We start from the raw sequence: 23410 nt of genomic DNA, 5'->3' as shown, positions 1-23410 counted from the left end.
GGCCTGAAAAACGCATAGGACTTGAAGGAAAGGCGGGGAAGATGGTCAGTCTGTGAAAAGGCACCGCCTATGGGAGGGGTATGAGATGCTGGAGGGAAAAGACAGTAAGAGGCTAGAGGAGAGGATGCATGTGACAGAGGGAAAAACAAGCTGAATATAAATTGGATTGTTTGAGTGGAAAGAGACCATGAAACACCCCAGAAAACCGAGTGAGGTAATTGGGGGGCTTGGGACTGAGCAATAGGATAGAAGTCAGACAGAGAAAGACAAATATCATATGATATCGCTTGTACGTGGAATCTAAAAAAGGGTACAAATGAATTATCTACAAAACAGAAATAGAGTTACAGATGTAGAAAATAAACGTACGGTTACCTGGGGGTAAGGGCGGGGGAGGGATAAATTGGGAGATCGGGACTGACATGTACACACTACTATATATAAACTAGATAACTAATGAGGACCTGCTGTACAGCACAGGGAACTCTACGCAATACTCTGTAATGACCTATATGGGAAAAGAAGCTAAAAAAGAGCGGATATATGTATATGTATAGCTGAATCACTTTGCTGTACACCTGAAACTAACACAACATTGTAAACCAACTATACCCCGATTTAAAAAAAATTTTTTTAAAGCATACAAATTAAAAGTGTTAAATTTCTGGAATAAAAGTAAAAACTCTTAAAAAAAAAAAAAAAAAGGATAGAAAATACTGTTCTATAATAATAGAAGACCAAGAGCTGCAGTTCTTAGTGTCTGTTAGGCACAGGCACGTTTAGGTACAGCACATAGGTGATCTCGTTTAATTCTCGAGTCAAGCCTCTGTGACTGCTATGATCACCATCCCATTTTACAGATGTGTACACCCAGATTTAGGGAAGTCAAGTATTCAAGGTCACATGGCTACAAGTGACAGAACCAAACTGAACTCATGCTTTTTTGCCCTAATTACACCCAAGAGGAGAGGAATCTCATGAGGGTAGGGATTGGGGTAGGGCTGGCAGGTATGGTCAGAAGAAGAGCTGACCCAAGGGGATATTGTTCTCAGGATGCAAGCTTAATACAAAAAGGAAAAGAACATTAGAAAAAGTGGGGGGAATGAGGAGGGTATACATAGAGGGATGGGGGCCGTATGGGGTCAGGGAGATAACTAGGTAGACAGAGAGCCAAGGTCACATCGGTCAAGAGAAGTAGCGGCCCTGGGGTCAGGAAGACTGGGGTCCCTCTGCCAGCACCAGGACTTGCTAACCGATGTGTCCTGGAAAAGCAATTTCACCGCCCTAAGCTTCAGTTCTCACATCCCTAAAATGGACATAATACACCTGACTTGACACGTATCATCTCTGAACCTTCTTCACTGTCCCACGGAGTGCCTGAGTATGACAGGCATGGGATAAACCATAACCTTGTTTATTACTCAGACTAGATGAATCAGTGAAAGGACAGATGCACAGAGAGATGTGAGGTCAGGGCACGGATGGGTATGACCAGGAGTGGGGTGGGCGGGAGGAATGTCTGTTCCAGATGGACTCAGTCTTTCTCCTCAAAGAAGCAAACGCATTTGCTGACAGTGAGGAAGGCAGAGGGGGCTGGAGACCTCCCAGGAAAGCAGAAGACCTAAACAACTTTCTCTGCAACTCTCAGAACATTAAAGCTGAAAGGGACCTGAAGGATAATTTAATTGAATTCTTTCCCTGTCTCCATTTTACGGGTGAGGAAACAAGCAAATGTGTTCCATAAAGGGCCAGATAGGAAATATTTCAGGCTTTGTGGGCCATAATTTCTGTCCAAATAACTCAATTTTGCCATTGTAGCATGAAAGCAGAGATAATACATAAAGCAAACAGGCGTGACTGTTCTAACACAGAAACTAGAACTCTGTATAACTTTCATGGGTCATGAGACATTCCTTTTGATCATTTTAACCATTTAAAAATGTGTAAACCATTTTAGCTCGTGGGCTGTACAAAAACACACAGTGAGCCGTAGTTTGCCAACCCCTGCCATATAGTGGTTCTGAGGGACTTCCCTGGTGGCGCAGTGGTTAAGAATCCGCCTGCCAATGCAGGGGACACGGGTTCGAGCCCTGGTCCGGGAAGATCCCACATGCCGCGGAGCAACTAAGCCCATGCGCCACAACTACTGAAGCCGGTGTGCCTAGAGCCCGTGCCCCGCAACAAGAGAAGCCACCGCTCGCCACAACTAGAGAAAGCCTGCGTGCAGCAGTGAAGACCCAACGCAGCCAAAGAAATAAAAAAGAATAATAATAATGTAAAAGAAAGTGGTTCTGAGCTCAGGCTAAAGATAATCAGACATGAGCCTGCGTCTTGCACCCCATTTTACTACAGGTGAAACTTCAGCTTTGGTGTCTAGTCTTCCTACATTTCCTTACACGCAGACTGCTCATTTATAAAATGTGGAGACAAAGTAGACTTACTCCACGCAATTTCTGTGAGGGTTACATGAAATAAAAAGGTATGTAAAAGAGCTGAGGAGAAGGCCTGGTTCAAAATCAAACCAAAACAACAAACAGAAAACACTAGGCAACATAGTGTCAACTAACAGTGAACCCAGGGTCAGAACCCTGTGCCCATCTACTCAGTTCAATACCTTTTCCAGTCCTGCAACCACCGGGAGACTTGGTTTTACAAGAAGTCAGATGTTCATGAATATGTAATTCAGTGGCACTAAAAAAAAATCCCCTATCCCCTTGGAAATGCCTTCCCATCTTGGAGATTCCCCCATCAGAAATATATTACTTTATTTTCAGCTGTTTTCCACTTGAACAACGCAAATTCCCCTTGGATGAGTTTTTAAGTTATATTTATTATGTAGTTTATTAACTACTTTTTAAGAGGCTCTCTTAGACACTAGATTTTGATAGGAAGTAAAAAGAGGAAAGAAATGTGATATATCCAAACAATGGAATGCTATTCAGCTGTAAGAAGGAATGAAGTACTGACAACACGCTACAACACGAACGAACCTTGAAAAAAAATTAGGCTACGTGGAAGAAGGCAGATACGAAGACCACATGTTGTATGGTTCCATTCACAGGAAATATCTAGAATAGGCAAATCCATAGAGACAGAAAGTCAGTGGTTGCCAGGGGCGGGGAGTGGGAGTGACGGCTTTCCATCTGTGGTGACAAAAATGTTCTGGAACTAAACAGTGGTGACGGTTGCACAACCTTGTGAAGACAGTAAAACCACAGAATTGTAGACTTTAGAATGATTTAAATAGTGCGTTTTATGTTATATGTATTGATATTTGACCACAATAAAAACTATACACATATAAAGAAGACACATGAGGATTCCACAGGTGTGATAAGAAGTTCTCCTGTGAGAAGCAAGAGGAAAGGTTAGAAAAGGGAGACTGAATTCGTCAAAGCCCATCTCAGCCTACCTTACAAGTCTGCATAAGGCTCACTCTGCATGTCGCTAATCCACAATTTATTCAAACAGTACTTGTTAAGCACCTACCACGTGCCAGGCACTGAGCCTGGCTCTGAGGATAAACTAGAAAACAAGAAAGAAAAGTGTTTCTTACAATTCTTTCCAGTCTATAATTAACTGGAGCAAAAGCCCCCATCCAGTTATTTTTGCAAAAAAAAATATGCAGAATATTTACTGTAGAGTCATTATTATACCGTTTTTAAAATGACAGCATTTCTTCATTGATTCTCATTTTAAACCTGCCTGATAACTAGCATATCCAACAGTGAGAAAAAGGAAAAAATGTTCTTTGAATCAAGAGAACCACAGGATTGTGCTCTTGGGGGGCGGGGGCGGTGGAGTTGGGGTAGCGGAAGCTCCAGGGAAGAAGGATGGAATTTCGATGAGATCTGTTAATTTGCAAACTTGTTATCTTCCCGAGGCTAAATCTCTACAAAGGACAGAAAATGTGACAGCTGTACTTCTTTTAAAGTGCTGTTTGCAGTCTAACAAGCTAACACTGTTGGCAGCACGTGTATTTTGTTTTTAAATCAATTCCAAATGATTGAAAATACATTTTAGATTTTTTTTTTAACTTTTAGGAACCTCAGATCTAAAACAATCCATAAAGCTGAGTCTGTCCTTTTTTTTAAAGACTTCCTTACCTTTCTTGATCATAAACTCTTGCATTTACAATTTATATGAAAAACAAAGTTCTTCCTCAATCTCCACTATTTATCTTTTTCTTTTCTTGTTTAATTGAAGCATAGTTAATTGACAATGTTGTGTTAGTTTCTGGTGTACAGCAAAGGGATTCAGTTATACATATATATGTATAAACACATATATATCCTTTTTCAGATTCTTTTCCATTATAGGCTATTACAAGATATTGAATATAGTCCCCTGTGCTATACAGTAGGACATTGTTGTTTATCTGTTTTACATGTAGTAGTGTGTATATGTTAACCCCAAGCTCCTAATTGATCCTTCCCGCCCCTTTCCCCTTTGGTGACCATAAGTTTGTTTTCTATGTCTGTGAGTCTGTTTCTGTTTTGTAAATAAGTTCACTTGTATCATTTTTTTAGATTCCACATATAAGTGATATCATATGATATTTGTCTTTCTCTGTCGGACTTACTTCACTTAGTGTGATAATCTCTAGGTCCATCCATGTTGCTGCAAATGGCATTATTTCATTCTTTTTTATGGCTGAGTAATATTCCATTGTATACATGTACCACCTCTTCTTTATCCATTCCTCTGTCGATGGACACTTAGGTTGCTTCTATGTCTTGGTTATTGTGCTGCCGTGAACACTGGGGTGCATGTATTTTTTCAAATTAGAGTTTTCTCCAGATATATGCCCAGGAGTGGGATTGCAGGATCATATTTATCTTTATTCTCAGAGGCGTTTAAAATGGATAAATGCAGTTTGGAAAACAAATGAGTCCAGTTACATATAAATTCAGGTTACTATTAGAGTATGGTTTAAGTAGTTAATTTCTCCCAAACTTCTACCACAAACAGTAAAAGCATGGATGACTTCCTTGAGCCCAAACGGAGTTAGAGGAAGGGTGAAATGTCTGAAATATTGATACCTCACCCACTAGGGTGCACCTGCCTTAATTTCACGCTTCTGAATTTGCACCATCTCTCTGTATTCTCTGCACGTTTCAGCCTTAATGTATCTTCCCAATCAAATTAGGCATTTCTTTAAAACAACAGAATTAGCGACCATCTAGTTACAAGAAGATGAAACCAAGCCCCAAGGAGGTAAGAGGAAATAGATTACACATCTAGTGAAAAAATACAGAAAACTGGTTGATTTTTTTCTCTGATTTGTTGCTAAGTTTGTTGCTAAGAACTATGCAACGCTGTGGAAATTTTGAGTTAAAAAAAAAAAGCAAGTTGAAAATAACACAAAAATAATATTAACTGCTCATGAAATTTGGAAGAAACCATCTTAGGTTTGATTTTCCATTTCCTAGGTGCTCCCTCTAGCACTTTTGTTAAGACACTGGGACCCATGGAGCAGTTTTCCTTTTTCAGAGAGCAGGACCCACCTCCAGAGGTCCGGATGGTTAGAATCTCAGGCTCTAGAACCGAGGCTGGGGTTTCCGTCGGTAAAACCTCCAGAATGTCAGGCCCTCAGATGTGAGTAGCACTCGCCTGCCTTCACGGAGGAAAGCGAATGGGGTAAGCAGACAATCTCCCCGGGGCTTAGCAGGCAGGAATGTCAAGTTCATTAGCTAAAAACTAAAAACAGCAGGGTGGGAGACATGCTCCTATGAACGAAAACCGTAGAATCAGGCCTCCGGGCATGCCCTGGTGCAGAGGCAAGCGCGAGCTGGTGAAGTACCAACAAAATGTCATTATGAGTTGAGTTATCAAATGGTAGTGAAAGAAAACTACCAATACTAATCAACCCTTGCAAACTCTTTCCCATAAAGCTCAATATCTTTTTTTTTTTTTCCTAACTGATAGAGAAAGTTAGTCGTCGACTTGCCAAAGGAAAGCTTTTCATGGCCAATTTGGCTCTCCACTTTAAACCCAGCTCAGGATATTAACAAAACCTGTTGCCAAGGGACAGAGATGCAGAGTTGAGTCTAAAATACAAAAAATTATACTGAGCTAGCTGCTGGAAGAAACCCTCTCTCAGCAGTACTTCATACTGTGGATTTGAGTCCGGCAATGAGCGGCTCCCAAGTTGCAAGGCCTTCCCTACCTTGGTCCCTGCCTTTTCTCCGCCCTCACCTCACTGCCCTGCTAGATGACCCCCTACACTGCAGCCACAAGAGGCTTTAGGATCTCCTGGACGCTCCTGCCTGCACACGCCGCCCCTCAGACCAGAGCTGGGTCTGCTCAGGCTCCTGACTACCACCCAGTCTCCAAGCCTCCCATTCCCTTTCCAAGATCTAAGCAGTTGTTCAGCCTTTCCTCTGAGCTCTCATGAAGTCACAAATGTTGGTACACACGTCTGTCCCTCATTAGAACGTGAGCTTCTTGCCAGTAGGAATCATCTCTCTGCACCCTCCCTGGCACCCAGCCGTGAACCCCACCAAGAGCATCTAGTAAATGGTCAGGGAACGAATAAATGGATGAATGACTGCGTGCAGGATTGAACGGACCCATTCAATCATCTGATGACCGACTGAATAAACAGAGGTCCTGATTTCCTGGGCCTGGTGCTCTCGTTTATTTTTTATCTTTAGGCCTCAAGGGTTCATTAGTTTCTGCCTTTCTAGGATGAGCATAAGGGCCTCCCAGAGAGTCAGAGGTTGGCCTAGCGTCAGGATGTGCCCAGGATGCTAACAGCAGCCCCTGTGAGTGTCAGGAGATTGTCTTCCCGACCTGATCCACCGTCACCTTGGATTTCCCAGTGACTTGATCCCTCTTGATCATAACTGCTTTGTCTATAAAATGAAGTGCTTGGCCTACATGATTTCTAGGGTCCCCGCTAGATGTAACGTGCCATGGTTCTAAACTCTTTACGTTTTGCCAGGTATCTATCTACCGCCCAGACTCTTTGTACCAATATACTTGGGCAGCTGTCACATCAGCCGAAAGTTAATCATGTGTTTATCACTCAGCCATTAGAGAGCACCAGGGTGCCTTTTCTGTGCTGTTCTTCACTTCCAGGGCATTGACTCAGTTTGTTCACCAGATGGTATTATTGCTCTTTTCACTGCTCAAGTGGCCTCCTTATAAAGGCAAATGATGGTGTATACGGTCTGAGTCTCCTCCCCTCACAGAGAATATGAGGGAATATGAGTAGAATCAGCTCCTTCCTTAATAATTAAGTTCTTCATCATTAACAGATGCAAATTTTAAAAATATTATGCAAATGTAAAATGCCACAGGTCACAATACTGTCAAAGTTCCATTCAAGCTTAAGGCTAAACGGCCGTGTTCGCTGTTTTCATTTTCTCATGTATTTCCTGATTTATTATGTCGATCCGTTTGTCTCACTTAGGCCCGTACTCAGATAACCTGTTCCTACAGCCCCTCTAAGTGGGCAGCGGGCCACGTGTTTAATCCTCGTGCCTCTGGTGTATGTGAACATCTGACTCAGATCCACTCAATCCAGCACCCACTCGTCGTCAGGATTATCTTTTCTTTTGCAAAATAGAGATTTTGATCTCAGACCAGAGACTGCAACTAGTCAAAAAATGGTGGGGACTCAAGTACAAAGTCACACAGATGCAGGGCTAGGGGCTCTTTTACACCATGCACACACTGATAAGGTAGCAAAGCCTGGTCTGCAGGGGAGAAGAGTAAAGACTCTTCTAGAAAAGCAGAACGAGGCCCCTGCAAAGGGAGAGAGAAAGGAGTCAGAAGATGCCTTTCTCAGTTCCCACCAGGCTCCGCTGTACCTCCTGCAACTGGACTCAATAAAATTCTCCTTCATAAAGACTCTTTTATTGGAGGGAAAACAAAACACACACAAACACACAAATGCATACACGTACCTGTGATCACTCTACCTGTATATTGTATACACTCTTCCTAGGTCATAAGCATCTTTCCATTAGTGGTTTCGTCCGCCTTCATTACCTATTACATCAGGTAGGCATCTGTAACTTCAGCTATTCCCTTATTATTATGCAATAGGGTGTTTCTGTTTTTCACTATTTTCACGTGGCAGTTACATAGTGAAAAACATGAACTTTGGGATTTCAATGAACTAGATTCAAATCCCAGCTCTGCAAAGCACTAACTGTATGATTCTGGGCAAGTTATTAACCCAAGTTCCAATTTCCTCCTTTGTAAAATGGGGATAATTTTACCTACCTCTCAGGTTTTTATGAAGATTAGCCCTAGTAAGTTTAGTGCTTATCACAAAGCCTTGCACACAGTAGGCACTCAAAAATCACTCGCTATTTAGGATAGAGTCTCATAAATGGGAACGAAATTGTCCGGGTTCTCGACACTGCCCAATTGCTTTCACAAAGACTCTGCATCCCCCGATATACTTTTTTTAATCGAATTATAATTGACATATATTATATTAGTTTCAGGTGCCCCCCCCCCACACCGATGCCCTTTTTAAAACAAACTTTCCTCTAGAAGTTTCATTTCTCCTTCCCAGCTTTGCCTTGGAATTGGAAGTCTAGGAGTCAGGGCTGCTTTTCCACATGAGATCGTGTTCGCCTCCAAATCTGAGACGGAAAATCAGAGGCTGGTTTTAGTTCTAAAACCAGTGGTCTGACCATCCACTGATGCACTACTTCCTGTTTTCCTCTGACTCTGCTGGTCCCACCTGGAGAGCTGTGTGCAGGTACTCAGCGAGGAGAGGAGTCTGGGCTCGCTTTAAACAAGCCCCAAGCTAGTTCCTGTTGCTCTTCTTCCTCTTATCCGCACACCCTGGCTGCCTAGGCAGGCGGCATCACACCGTAGGCAGGTGAACAGAGACGGCATCCGAAGCTGCAGGAAGCAGGTGAGGTGGATGCTTATCTCTTGTATGCAGGGCCACTATGGAATAAAAACTTACATTCATGCCTGGCTTCTGCGCCCTGGGCCCTCAGACCCCTTCTCTCTCTGATCCCCGCTTTCCAGCTGACCTCCCTGCTGCTGATTTCTTTACTCCTCTTCCATGTTGGCTCATCTCATTCTTGACTTTCTGCCTCACTACTGCTTGCCCACCTGTTCTCTTGCTGTTTGCATCACCTGCCCCGGGACCGTCCACCCAGCTCTGAGGGATGCCTTACCTTCCCGTGGCCTGTTCTGGGTTGCCCACCTGGCCGTGCGCTTGAAGGATGCTGCCATCAATACCCTGGCAGGACAATCTGACCGATGATGGACATCTGTCCTAAGCTGGGAAAGTTCCCTCCCACTGGCCTTACCCCTGACCACCCCATATGACACATACTGACACTTTCATCCCTTACTGTCCCCTCTTCCTGAAGCTGATGCGGGTATTTTTATCCAGAATTTTATGCTAAACATACTCAGACCACATAAAATAAAGCTGCCTATTAACACGAATAAGTAAGACACACAAGTTGAAAAGACCTGTTGTTAATAATCAATATTGGAAGAGCTTGCTAACACTCGAGTAGTACTTTTTTTTTTTTTTCCTGAGGCTTACAGGCCTTTTCTAAAAATAAGCTTTGCCCGGCTACAGATCCTTGGTTCTTACTCACTGCCGTTCCCTCTTAAGCTTTGTTCCATTAGGACTGGAACCATTTGTTACAAAGGGAAAGGCCTCCGTCTGTGTGCACGGAAGGGGCATGTGACAGCCACGGCCGGTTCACCAGCAAACACTAATTAAGTTTGGGAATCAAGACAGCAACAGCGTGTGTGTGTGTGCATGCGTGTGTGTGCGTGTATGTGTGCGTGTGTGAATTTAACAACCCCCTTCCCGCCGCCCCCCAGTTTAGAAGCATCCAGTCTCTCACTAACAACAGAAAATCAGAAGAAAGAGCCGGTAGTGTGCTCAAGGACCAGACGGCAAGTCTCCCGTTTTACTTGCTTATTCTCCCGAGAAGCACGACACCGAAAGTTCCATTTGGCCAAGTTAATGTCCTCCCTCTACCAACAGGCCCTGACCCAGGTTGAAGGGTGCCCTCCTCCTTCCTCCGTACCCCAACCGCACCTTGTACCAAAGCTACACGCGCATCACACGCAGGAGCGTTCACCTGCTGGCGTGCTCATCTTCTCATGCTACGGTTGAACTCGGTCCCCTCCCCCAAATTCCTAACTTGAAGACTTAGCCTCCAGCGCCCCAGAACGTGAGAATTTGTCTTACTTAGAAATAGGGTGGTTGCATATATCATTAAGATGAGGTCATACAGGATTAGGGTGGGTCCCTAATCCAATAGGACTGGTGTGCTTATAAAAAGGAGAAATTTGGCGATGGCACACACACACTGGGAGAAGGCCGTGTAACGATGAAGGCAAAGATCTGGGCAATGCTTCTACAAGCCAAGAAATGCCAAAGATCGCCTGCAAAGCCCCAGAAGCCAGGAGGAAAGCACGGAGCAGGCTCCCCCTCACAGACCTCAGAAGGATCTACCCTGCTGCCGCCTTGAGCTCAGACTTCTCGCCCCCAGGGCTGTGTGACAACAGGCTCCTGTTGCGCACGGCACCCACTTTGCGGTACTTTGTTATGGCAGCCCTAGCAAACTAACACATCCTCCTAGACGGTGAGCTTCTTGAGGGTAGAGATGGAATTCTATGCACCTTTGTAGCCACAGAGCACAGCGCAAGGTGCAGGTTATTTATATGATTGTTCAATAACGCTTGTTAAATTCAACCAAGAAATATATGGTCCTCTGCCCCCGACACACAATCTCACGCATCTACCCCACCCCCTGCCCCGCCAACACTGACTTGCTGTCGGTCTTGCCTAAGGACAGGTCACACCAGAAAAGAAAGATTGAAATTTAAGACAGAAAAAGTCATCCTAACCCTAGTGTATCAAAATTTCTCAATCTCATTCTTAAATCAACTCCAGAACTAAATCTGCATTTCCCCCCCTACTTTACCTATAAAAATAGAAGCTCGTTCAGGATCAAAGTCCCAAGCAAGGAGACTTAGCAAGCCACTTGAAGGAGATGACAGAATTGGCAGGTCGGTCCTAGCCCCCTGGCTGATTGTATGTTCTCTTTAACTGCCCAGCAAGGTGAGGCAAAAACTGCCCCCTGGCTTTCCTGACTCGGACTGGGGGTGATTCAGCCCACCCACCTCACTCTATGGACCCTGAGCTGAATGAGGTCACCAAGGAGAAAAAGGTGACTTAGTATAGTTACACTGAGAAGCAGCCTATTGTGGGCTCCAGAGCTGTAGGTCACTGTGTTTTTGAAACCAAGATAATGAAAGAAACACGGATTTAATCTAACAATTGTATTAAAATATCAATTGTATTAAATCTGTTCACCTTTTAAATGGAATTTTTCTGAAATTAAAAATACACACAAAAATGTATGAACTCCCTTGCCAGTACCCGGTATCATGCTTGAGAAAGTAAGTGTGGTAAAACAAAGAACTTTCTGGAGCACTTCTCTTCAGGTAAAAGTAAAATGAGAATTCAGAAGTGCAGTTTTCCTTCTTTTCAACTGACTTCAGCTAATTCTAGAAAAGAGAAAAGGAACTAAGAAGTGGAAAAGGCAGGTTGGCGGATTATAAAAAATGAAAATTACAGCCGTGGCCATGCTCTGGAAACTATTCCCTGACCTAGGTAGACGTTGATTATTGAACCAACAGCTTGCTTATATAATTACAGTGTGCCTATAAACCCAGTAGATATGATATACTTGTTTAACTATTAACCTCTAGATTTCCTGGAGTTTCCACAATCCAAAAAAAAAAAAAAAAAACACCTAAAAGTATGAGATATGACATGTTCCATTTATTAACCTACTGTGATCATAAGTGATAAAACCATATTGAGCTTGCTAAGAAAAGGAAGTTCTTAGAAAAGACACATAAGGTCTTTGAAGCTCCAGAGATTTTCCTAGGGCATCTTCTCTTCTTTATTCTTCTAAGGAATTGTTCTGCCTCTATCAACATTGTGCTGGTTATTTTATTGATCTTGAAGTCAAGATCCTTCTCCATATTTACTTTGGATCTAGGACACCATTTCCTCAACAGCTCTGAAAATCATATTGATACTTGCACGCTCATTGTAAAAAAATGTTCCTGATCCCCCTCACCTGCAGGGCTTTCTAACCCATAGTATCTATTCTAAGCATATCTAGGATTCTAGCTTGTATTCTGTGCATTTCTGTGCAATCTTACCTCCTACTAGACTCTAAGCTCCTTAAGGGCTAGAGGGAAAGAAAGAGTAAAGCAAAGTTATGCTTATGGCGAACTTACTATAGCTCAATGCCTCAAATCCAGAAGAGCTCTCAATAAATAGTTCCTGAACAAATGAATGCCAAGCACTGGCCAAAGCACCTTACATACATAGCCTTGCTTAATCGTTATAAAGATCCTGTGAATGAGTATCAGTCTCTCCATTTAGCAGGTCAGGAAACTGAAGCTAGAAGTCAAGTAGATTTTTCAAGGCTCATAGCTAGTAAGTGGGAAAGTAGAGCAGCATGCATTTTTATTTAGTTCCATCTAGCACAGTATCTTAAACATAGCAATCGGTAAAAAGTTATTTGCTGAACTGATACGGACAGGCCCTTTATCCGCGTTCTCTCTTTAGATGTGTTTGGAGTCTTTGGGGTGGTTTTTTCCAATGGCTAAGAAGTTTGGGGCACAGGAAGGAGTAAATAAAGTGGGGAGAAGATTCCTATAAAGATTTCAGATGTCACAGAAAGGCTGTCTCTGCACATTCACTACAGAATAGTTCCCAGACTCTTTGCCATTCTGTCCCCACTGGTTGCCCAGACTCCAGCCTCTCCCTTATCTCGAACTCATCCCTCCCGAGTGGGCCTGGAGGGGGGAGGGTGAGGAGGGGCGTAAGTAACTCGGCACTCAACACCCCGGCCGCCTACTCCCATGGCTTCTGTGAGGGATCAAGGGAAGGAGTCACGCACAGGCGCTGGCTGCTGTGCGTGGCTGGAGAGACAGCTGGCAGAGGGCTCACCGGTGTAAGAGAGAGAAAACTCTTTGCGAAACCCCCGTTTCCTGTACCACGAAAAAGACGTGATTCCGGTTTCCTCCACTGTGTCCAGGGGAAGAGGGAAACAGTGAAGATGCGGGTTCAGGCCCAGTTGCAAGGAAACTGCACTTGTTACCTTTACATAGAAATAACCAAGAAGAAAGGAAATCGCTAAGCCAAAGAGGCTTGTTCCTCTACGTAGGTATGTTACCAAAGGGGCCATGTTCTCATTACTGTTTTAAAACAATTCAACTTGGATGTGCAGAGAAACACATAAAGTTTAGATCTGCTTAGTTACAGCCTCTCAGAGAGCTAATGGAATCAACATTCATTACTGACGTTTAACATAAACTTCCTGTCTGTACACACCCGTATCTACCAGTAGACCAGTTGTAACCAGCTTCCTTTAACCAATGGGCAGTTTATACTTGGAACTCAACCTTAAAACTCAGAATGAGTCAGGCTCAATATTCTATGATCAACAGAGGCTTAAAGGAACAAGTCAAAAGGAACCCATGTATAGGTAGACACAGGTCAGCCCCTCCTAATTACCATACCTGGCCCTGGTATGCACAAGTTCCCATGGCATCCATTCAGGTTTTCCATCTCCAACCATGTCTTTTGGGAAATGGGTTCAGACATTTATTATGGAGTGACATCTCAAGTGGAGTAGCCAGGAGCTCAGGTACTGGGGTCACACAGACCTTGATTAAAGCAACTGCTCGCCACGATCAAACTTGACATTTAACCTCTAGCCTCAGTTTGCTCATATACAAAATGGGGCATCACCTCATCGGGCCCTAGTGAGGGGAGAATGAGATAACTCATGTTCATCACTAAGCGCGGTATCTGGCATAGAGAAGGGCTCTCCAGCAGTGCAACCACCTAAGATGGTAGGAATGACGGCACCTCCTTGTATGGGACTTGAACGGACCTCATTTGGAAGACGGTGAACAAATCTGGGCTCATCCTACCAAAGCTACTCTGTCCTCAGGTAGCCTCCATCCCCATCCTCCCCTCCCTTCATTTCCAGAACCTGTGCCAGGACCTTCCCTGCTAAATACGCACAATCCCCACAATATCAGTGACTCGGAAAGCAAAAGGATACTCATACGCAAAAGAAAACTGTCCCCAGGCCTGGGGCAGTTAATGTGAGAAAACGGCTCTAGCCTTTGTAGGAGGTGACAACCGGAAACCCGTCTGGGTGAGATGGAGGCTCCTACAATGAAGGGGGGCTTCCATCCTCATTCCACACAGACGACATGATGGCACCTCTGACCTGGGTCATGGCAGGAATCAACAAAGCCAGGCAATGGTGGTAGCATGAGAGGCGTTTTTAGTTCGTTTGTTTTTTAAACACACTATGGGACGAAGAAGGGGAGGATGAAGGGACCAGGAGAAGAACGAATGAACAGCCTCTCAACGGGAGAGGAAAGAAAGGCAAGAAAGGCAAAGAAACGTCAAGCAAACAGGAAGAGTGCAGCTGAGGGGAAAGGACCCCAGGATGGGCCAAAGGAGACGGGTAGCTCCGCTGAGCGGAAATGAGCAATGGCCGGCCAATCTCACAACCAGGAGAAACACCACTCAGACGTTTCCTGTGGGCTGGGCCCCAGAGGTCGCTGGCTGAGTCATGGGCGAGTAGTTATCCAGGTTAACAACTTCCAGTTAAAGCCAAAGAGGAACGTAATACGGACCAGGAGTCATTACGTGATTGAGGAAAGTCACAAAGGGCAAGGTCACCAAACTTTTTTTGAAAAGGACCAGAGAGTAAATGTTTTGGGCCCTGCGGGACATACGATCTCCATCACAACTATTGGACTGTACAGCCGCGGGGGGAAAGCAGCCCTAGACAACCTGTAAATGAATGAGCAGAGCTGTGTTCCAATAAAACTTTATTTGTAGACACTGACTTCGAATTTTATATAATTTTCATGTGTCATGAAATATTATTCTTTTTATTCTTTTCCCAATCATTCGAAAATGTGCAAATCATTTTAGCGCACAGGCTGTACTTAAAACAGGAGGGGCTGGATTTGGCCCCCAGGCTGTAGTTTGCTGGCCCCCGGTTGTGAGCTTGGGCCCCGTGGCCAAACAGGCTTGGCTTTGCATCCTGCCTGGGCTGCCTGCTGGTTCTCCAGCCGTGGGCAAGTTAGTGAACTCACCTGAGCCTCAGCTTCTTCATCTGTAAGTTAACGATAACTGTATCTGTCCCCCTAGGATTTATGTGAAGTTCAAAAGCATAGCACCTGAAAAGTGACTGACATAAAATAAGTGGTGATGATGATGAGGGTGATAGAATTAGGTGTCTGGGTGTGGGTCGTGATGGCATCAGATCTATAGCTAATTGTCTCTGGGAAAAAAAAAAAAACAACCAAGGCTGACCCCAATCCGACTTAAGGAGGGATATACAGACTAGAAAATAAAACAGACGAAGAGAGATTCAGCAAGAGCCTGTTTAATGCTTCAACTCAGAACTGAGTTGACTAAATTACGATGATTTGTAACAGACTTCGTGTGTGTAGGTTATAACCTGACTACCCTTTCAACTGCAGAAAGAGGGGGTTTTATGAACTGTGTACCAAACATTATGGACCAGCTCAGGAAAGGAAGACCATCTGAGGAAGCAGAGTAGGAAACAGAACCGAGGGCGGGGTGCGTGGAGGGGGCGGCAGAGACAGTGGTAGGTGGTCGAGAAGGAAGTTGTTTCATTGGGGGGTTATCCATGCAGAGTTCCCTGTTTTGTCATAGGGCAGCCAGCTGTTAAAAACTTTCAGGTTATCTCTCACAACGCTTCAGAGGCTCAAGTTCAAAGGTAACGTACAAACCAGCCCCTAAAACCAGCACAGTGTGGAGGAGTTCACTTCAGTCCTACCCCACTGGACCCTTCAGACAGCTCACCTTAGCTCTGCATATCTTTAAAAGAGTTAGCCAAGGCTCATGCAACCTTTAAATCTGTTTAGAAGGCCTAGGCAGGAGAAATCACACTTCTTCAGCCATTGTTAAGTTGCTTTTTATTGCTGTTCTTGCAACTTCCAAATCATCAAGCAAAGATAGAATGGAAATATTAATGCAAAAAAAGGAAGCACAGGAAAACTGCATTATAATTTAACGACCCCACACCTTTTATGAAATGTGGGGCAAAATGACAGAGATCTCCACAGATGAAAAATACTTTCACTGTCAGACATTTATTGAGCACCTAGTATTTATAAGCTCAATGCTCAAGGAGGCAGAGTTGCAAAGATGTATAAGAAGAAATATGAGCTACCCAGCAGGGACTCTCAGAGATCGTCCATAAAAGGCAAACAACAATTACAGTGGTTAAAACTTGCAGCTGTATAGTGTAGGCATTGGGAATTAAAATGAGAGCATTCGCAAAATATCCTTTGGCAGAAAATTGGTAAGAAACCCCACCACCATGATTGATGTATCACCATTTCTTGGGCACAGAAAAAGAACCCCTGCTGATTGTACTGTCAGCCTTCCTTACCAGCCTGCTCCCCACAAAAACAAACAAAACAAAAAATGTGAAATATACTAAAGATTCTGGGGGAAAAAAATGTTTTATGAATGTGGATTACTAGTGTTTGTGTGTGATTTAGTGAAAAGAACATTGGGGCAGAGAATCAGGAGATGTGAGTTCCACCTATGGTTCTGTCTTCAGGCAAATCACTTTCTTCCAAAGCTTCAGTTTGCTCATTTGTAAAATGAGATGATTAGACTATAAAACTCCTTTCAAAGCTGTAAACTCTACTACTTAATATCAAGATGCATACATAGGCACGTTTACTAAGGAAGGCTATGTTAAGAATACGTGAAGTGTGATTGACTTGATAGAATTTCTGAGGTCATCAAAGTCGATCCTTGCCTTAATTCTTCTAACAAATCTAGTAAAGTAAGCCACGTTTTATGATTAGACATTACACATGAAGCGGAAAAAAAAAAAAAAGAATTATTCTGCAACAATGCACATAACACAACCAGGTGCTTATGTGAGAATTATTTATGAAACCAAAGAAAAACTACTTTTGCCTGTAGAGATAACTGAAAATGCAGAAATGTCCAGAAGTTAGTAAATTCCAGATGGAATTTAAATCAAATCATTACACTTTTCTTATTATTTTCATAAGATCTGGATAGCTATAGTTAGTATAACAAAATGAGTTTATAAAGTAGAAGTTTACTTAAGACATTTTGGTTAAAATTAAAATTAGAACTCACCAGGGAATTAAAGTGTTTAGATGCATTAAAGCTGAACCCAACTTTCAACCCATGATTACCTAAGCTCTGCCATCTTGGAATGTTCTGGCCTAACTTTGAAAATAATTTGATCCCCAAATTAAATTTTTAGAGATACATTTTATGAGGAAAGAAAGAAACAAAAACACATGAAACACAAATGTCAAAAGAAAAGAAAAATGCAACTTCTTTATCACTAAGAAATGCAAATAATAGTAAAATATTGATACTTTTTATCAAATTGGCAAAAAATTTTTTTCAAATTATTATACCCAGGATGAAGGAAAGTGAGCATAACCTTTCTTTTTCTTTCTTTTTTTATTTTTATTTTTTTTAGTTTTTATTTTATATTGGAGTATAGTTGGTTTACAATGTTGTGTTAGTTTCAGGTGTGCAGCAAAGTGACTCAGTTATACATACACATATATCCATTCTTTTTCAAATTTTTTCCCATTTAGGTTATTACAGAATATTGAATAGAGTTCCCTGTGCTCTACAGTAGGTCCTTGTTGATTATCTATTTTATATATAGTAGTGTGTATAACCCTTCTGAAGAGTAATTTATTTGGCAGTATTTAACAGGATGCTTAAGAGGAGAGAATGGGCACCTCCACACATTACTGGTGAGAATGAGAACTAGTTGCAGGCACTCTGGAGGCCAGTACATCCATGCCCGCCCTTTGCTCAGCACTTCCACTTCTAGGAGTTCATTCCTCCTAAGGAGATAACTGGGCCAATGTGCAAAAATGTGTGTTCAAGGTATTCCTTGCAGTTTTGTTTATAGCTGTAAAAAAGTGGAACTCTGTGAAAGTCCAGTTGGAGACTGATGAAACAGCTACATTCTTACAAATTAAAATGAGCAATTGCTAAAAAGAATGAGGAAACTGTATGTGCATGAGTATAGAAAGATGTCCAAGATATATGGAGTATGAAGCAAGTTGCAAAATATCATATAGAGTGTGTAAAAGAGCACGTATGCAAACATATGTATGCATGTACAAATGCAAAGAGTCACTAAAAAGTTAACAATAGGTAGCTGTGGGTGGTGTGACTTTGAGTGATTTTTATTTTCTTATTATGAATTTCTCTTCAGCTTGAATTCTTTTCAGTGAGTATATATTGTTTTTATAGTAATAAGAAAACTATTTTTAAAAGGTGAAGAAAAGAATGGGGCATGGGGAAGAATTAGATATCCATAACCTGTAGTTCTGTGTCCTGGAATTTACTCTAAGACCACAGTATATGTAATAATGTATGAACTGGGGTGATTATCATAGCAATATTCATAATATTGAAAGTTAATAAACATTAATGTTCTATTTAAATAAATACACTAGAATTAGATATTATTAATGTAGAAATATATTAACTTGGAATATTTCACAGTATTATTGGTAAGTGAAACAAAAGGCAACTAAATAATTTTATACACATTTTGGATTTATTCATATTCACATATATATAGAATAGAAAAATGTCTCAAAGGATATATGCCAAAATGTATACTGTGGTAACTAGTGAGTCTTATTTTTCTTCCCTACATTTTCAAATGTTTCCACGATAAACAAGTATTATTTATGTACTTTTTTCTTTTAAGTTTTAAAAACATCCCTTACAGACCTTTCAGACTTTAAAATAATGCAAAGTAGTTATAATGATACTAATCTGTGAAAAACAAAGGAATGAGAATCTCAGCCCTTTGCTCCAGCATCAAATTACCACCAAGAGACCCCCGGAAAGCCCCTGCAGCTGACCTGCAGCATGTTGTAAAGTAATGAATGCCACACTGATGCAAAACAAACTCAGGAAACCCAGGGTACCTATTCTGATTTTGTGTCCTGCGATGTGCGAGGTTATAAAACATACTGGCTCAGATTACAGGCTAAGCATGACAAGTCCCTCTGGTGCAACCTAACAAAGGAATTTACAGAATGAGAAATTTACACATTTCGTTTCCCAGGGTAGAATGAATTACAGAAGCAAAGAACCCACAGTAGGGTTAAGTCCTTGCCTGTCACTCTCCTACATGCTTCTGAATTATGCCTTATACACAGTTCCCATGACACAATGTACCTATTACTATTTTAAACCAAGATAAACTAATATTTTTTAAAGGTGAATAGAAGGAGAAGTGAGAAAAAGTGCATTTGTAACAGGGTCAAACTCTTTGTATATTTTCAGGTGAACCGGGGCATGCCAGACCTCTCTCCCCCGACCCTCCCTCCCTCAGATCATTATGGCTGATAACAATAGTTTTACTTTCCCGGGTAATGTAGATGACACATTTTTCCTGTAGCCTGTCTTCCTGTAAAGTGCAGGAATTCCTGCACCTTCTGGGTGCCCTTCCTGTTAACTTACATTTCAGATTTCCTCAAAAGGCATTCTACCACTTTAATATTTGAAAAATGTCAGCTCAACCCCAGATAGCTAATATAAACAAGCTGAAAAGCATACCACCTAAAGTTACAACTGTGGAAAACAAAATTTCTTTTTAAGAAATTCTTTCTCGGAATCTCACTGTTGGTAAGGCTGGAAAGAAGTAACCCAGTCCTTCCAGCTCGCAGGGAGTCTGTAATTCTTTTGCCTCTGCTGTGCCTTAAATTAGAGGTCTGTAAAACGGAATTATAGTGATCTAGAAAGTTCATAAAGGTCCTTGAATTGAACATGTTGTTAAATTCTTCAATACTATGAGGTTATAACCACCTTTCACTTTTCCTCCATTTCATTTGCTTATAGTATTACAAAGAAGTTTGGTACTGCAAAAAAACAAAAACAAAAACAAAAACAAAACACTATCTTGGCCATTTGAGAATACCGTAGCTGAATTAGGCCAGTTCCACATTTAAAGCCCAGGCCAAAAGTCTTTGCCATTTCTGAAATGATCACACACTTCCTTCTATCAAAAACTTTCCTTTTGGACAGGAATCCCATGTTCACACCAGATGCACCTTCCAAAGGGGACCCAATTAAGAAAACTATTTGGATAAATGGGAATTAATGTAAAGAACCACCAGTACCTGATCTACTATGGGTGCACCCATAATGGAAGAGTGCCATGCTAATATGTTTTTCAGTTTCCCAACTTCTTCTGCTAGGAGAGAGCCGCCTTAGGAGCGAGCCCCCCAAAATGCACAAAGAAACCTGATTGAGTTTAAACCCTAAGGTCCAAAGATAAGATCACTAGAGCACCCCCTTTCTCTCTCCCAGAGAGATCACTGCCATCTCTAAACTCCAAATGCACCATTTTGCTTCACTATCTATGCAATTATCTTATATCACAATGATTTGCATACGTGCTTTCTTTCACCAACTACATGGTAAATTCCTTGAAGGAAACAACTACATATAAAATATTTTTGTATGTCCCCAAATCCTGTGCACTACAAACACACACACACACACACACACACACACACACACACACACATCTCGTAATATATTTACTCATATATTAAACTGACCTGAATGAATGAGTGAATGCACACCAAATACAAAGTAACTAGATGCAATCTCTCTCACACATCAAAGCCTGGAATGCCCTCCTAAGCGATTATTTCTCTGCTCAATTAAAAGATTGTCGGTTTTCCCAATATTAAGGAACATTGGAAGCTCATAATGCCAATTCCTAGGTACTTCGGCACTCTTAGCTTTTCAGATTTCCATGTTTTCCCCCTAATATCCAAAGAAAAGAAGAGCCCTACTTTGAATTCTTGAGAATATATATTACTTCCTTCTGGGGCTGAGATGTCTGATTCCCATCAGGTAGAACTAAAAAGTGACACAACAACTCTCCCAAAAGTAGCAGAACGCTGATGAGACCCTTGAATTTCACTGGGTCTTACTTACCTAATGCCCTGGGTAGCCTATCTCACCTTGTGCTGAGCTCACCTCTCCTTTCCATACATTCTCACCGGGCATATGCTTTCTCTATGCTCAATAGGGATTTGTTCTAAAACAAGTGACTTACAGTCCTAGGGCCACCTGACAACACCCCCTCAGCTCTCTAATGCCATGTCAGGATTTTTATATTTTTAATCCCCTCCCCAGCATGACATTACGCCTGCAAAATACAACTGTGTAAAAAGAATATTTTTAAGAACAACAAAAAAAAAAAAAGAAAGAAAACAACCATAACCCTGAACTTCTGACCTATTACAGCTGACTAAATATATGCAATTACACACTTAAAAGATTTCATTATGGTTGTCAATGAAACAGTGCAGTCCTCCCACATTGGCGTAATGCTTAAAAGTACAATTTTTCTCCCAGTATTTTCCCTCGAGATGCAAAGCATCTCCCAAATGGGAAGACATAAAGCCTCGATGTCCTCATTGCTGCTTCTAAATACTGCGAACCAATAAGCAATTGGTGTAAAGTGCAAAATCTCGGAAGAGAAAGACTTCTTGTCTGCTTTTTTGTAAAATGCTATTATTCACCTTTACTTCCTTTAAAGATCAGAAGTTGCTTAATGTTCAAAACGATACCAATGGAAATTTAAGTAAATACTAGCACCAACAATTCATTCCCAAAGGAATATAAGATTACATTAATTTCCTACTAGTTTAACTCAAGTTTTACCTTTCATTTTCATCTACAGACTTTTTAAAAGTTTGTATTCCTGTTGCACGTAAAATTACCTATTATATGTGTGCATACTAAAGAATTTTACAATTATATAAAGCATTGCACATTTAGACGCTACCAACCTGCTCTATCTCTCCTGACTGTGCAAAAGGCAAAAAGAGCTCAGTAATCCTAGCAGAAGAATGCAAATAACGTCAATGCACAGCTGAACTGCAAGCCCTGCCTTACAGGAACTCTCTGTGTCTGCAAAAAAAAAAAAAAAAAAAAAAAAAGACACATACTAAACAGGAAATGCAACTGAGATGTGGAAAACCTCAAACTTAAAAATGCAATCGCCAGGCGAAAATTGCATCCATGCATTCATAAATGCATGCACAACCCTTTGCATTTTTGCAAGTAATGCAAATAGGCTCTTACCTTTCGACTGAGACATTTTCCCCTTTCCTTTGATGGGGGAGGGGAGCACAAAAGACTTTGCCTTGCTTCTCTTCTGTAGCTAGTTTTGCAACAAAGATGCAAGCTGCAGGCGTGCAATCTTCATGCAAGTGGAGTTTCTCTTGACCGAGGCAGCAGATGGACTTTCAGGGAATCCAGATGGAAATGCACACCTTGCAAAACAGACTGGAAAGTGATTTTTCCCCCAGTTGCAACGTTAGGGAAGGCTGTGCTGCAGCTACATGATGGGCCAGGGCTGGCAGCTAAAAGCTCCAAACTTGGAACTGAGTATCTTAGTGCGCAGACGTCCTTCCTGCGAAGGGCGCGGGGGCCGCTGGGAAATGTAGTTCCCGAGCGGAGTCCACGGGGCTCTGATTTAAGGACACGTGGTCGCGCGGGTCGCTGAGCGGGGTGATTGGGAGCAACATAGGTTGCATCCAGGTAAACAAGTCATAGACGCACTCGGTACTAAGTGATGGGAGAAAAAGGCAAGGCCCAGGGGAGCGGGCATTTACGTTCTCCAAAAGCCCCTGAAACAACAGCCAAAAAACATATCAGTTTGGCTAAAAACCACTCGGCCCGCTCAGAAAGTCAGTTTCGCGGTTCAAGTGTTTGCAGTGCAGCACCTGTTGGACTGTTCCTGCCTGTAGACGTTGTATTCCTCTTAAACGTGCATTTAAAAAAATCTTTTTCTTGCCTGGAGAATTCGCTGGTGATTTGGCTGGGCGGGGGTTACTGCAGAGGAGATGCAAAGGATCCGGGTCGGTTACGAGCCAGAAATCTGAAGTTCAGTCCCGGGGCGGAGTGGAGGTGGGGGGATCGGGGAGTTCTCATTTCTTGAAGGGTTAAAGAGAAAGTTCCGCTGTTGGTGTGTCAAAGCAAACTTTATCAGAGTTCAAATGTTTCCATGTTTTTTTCTCACCTGGGCGGGAGGAAAGTCCCTGGCCTCAGGGAGAAAGTGGGTGGTCATCTTAAATTAACAAAATCAAATATCTTGAATTTATTCAACAAAATTTACAGACTTTTGTTGAGCTCCCAGGGTGAGCCAGGCACCTTTCTAGGACCTTGGGTCGTCCCACTGTCATGTATTGCTCACAGCTAGGGCCTGGGCACCGTCCTGGCGGAGAATAGGGTCACCCCTTCTCAGGGAAGCAGAGA

The 23410-nt window shown here is 42.2% G+C and overlaps 1 protein-coding gene and 1 long non-coding RNA gene across 2 annotated transcripts in view; one reads left to right on the top strand and one right to left on the bottom strand.

Moving 5' to 3' along the window:
* The window catches only part of MAP2K6 (mitogen-activated protein kinase kinase 6), a 134904-nt gene extending 112362 nt beyond the window's left edge, over window positions 1-22542 (bottom strand). The window contains exon 1 of the mRNA XM_082370487.1: window positions 22235-22542. Coding sequence (XP_082226613.1) covers window positions 22235-22250 — 16 coding nt within the window. The 5' untranslated portion in view covers window positions 22251-22542. The remainder of the gene's footprint in view (window positions 1-22234) is intronic.
* Window positions 8502-15365, top strand: LOC309617793. Its single transcript, XR_014238143.1, has 2 exons — window positions 8502-9997; window positions 10648-15365. It is a non-coding gene; the product is annotated as an uncharacterized lncRNA (long non-coding RNA).
* Window positions 22543-23410: the final 868 nt, after the last annotated feature.

Source organism: Balaenoptera borealis (assembly GCF_965194805.1).
Source record: "Balaenoptera borealis genome assembly, chromosome: 20".
Classification (NCBI taxonomy): domain Eukaryota; kingdom Metazoa; phylum Chordata; class Mammalia; order Artiodactyla; family Balaenopteridae; genus Balaenoptera; species Balaenoptera borealis.
This window is presented reverse-complemented; position numbering and strand designations above follow the sequence as displayed.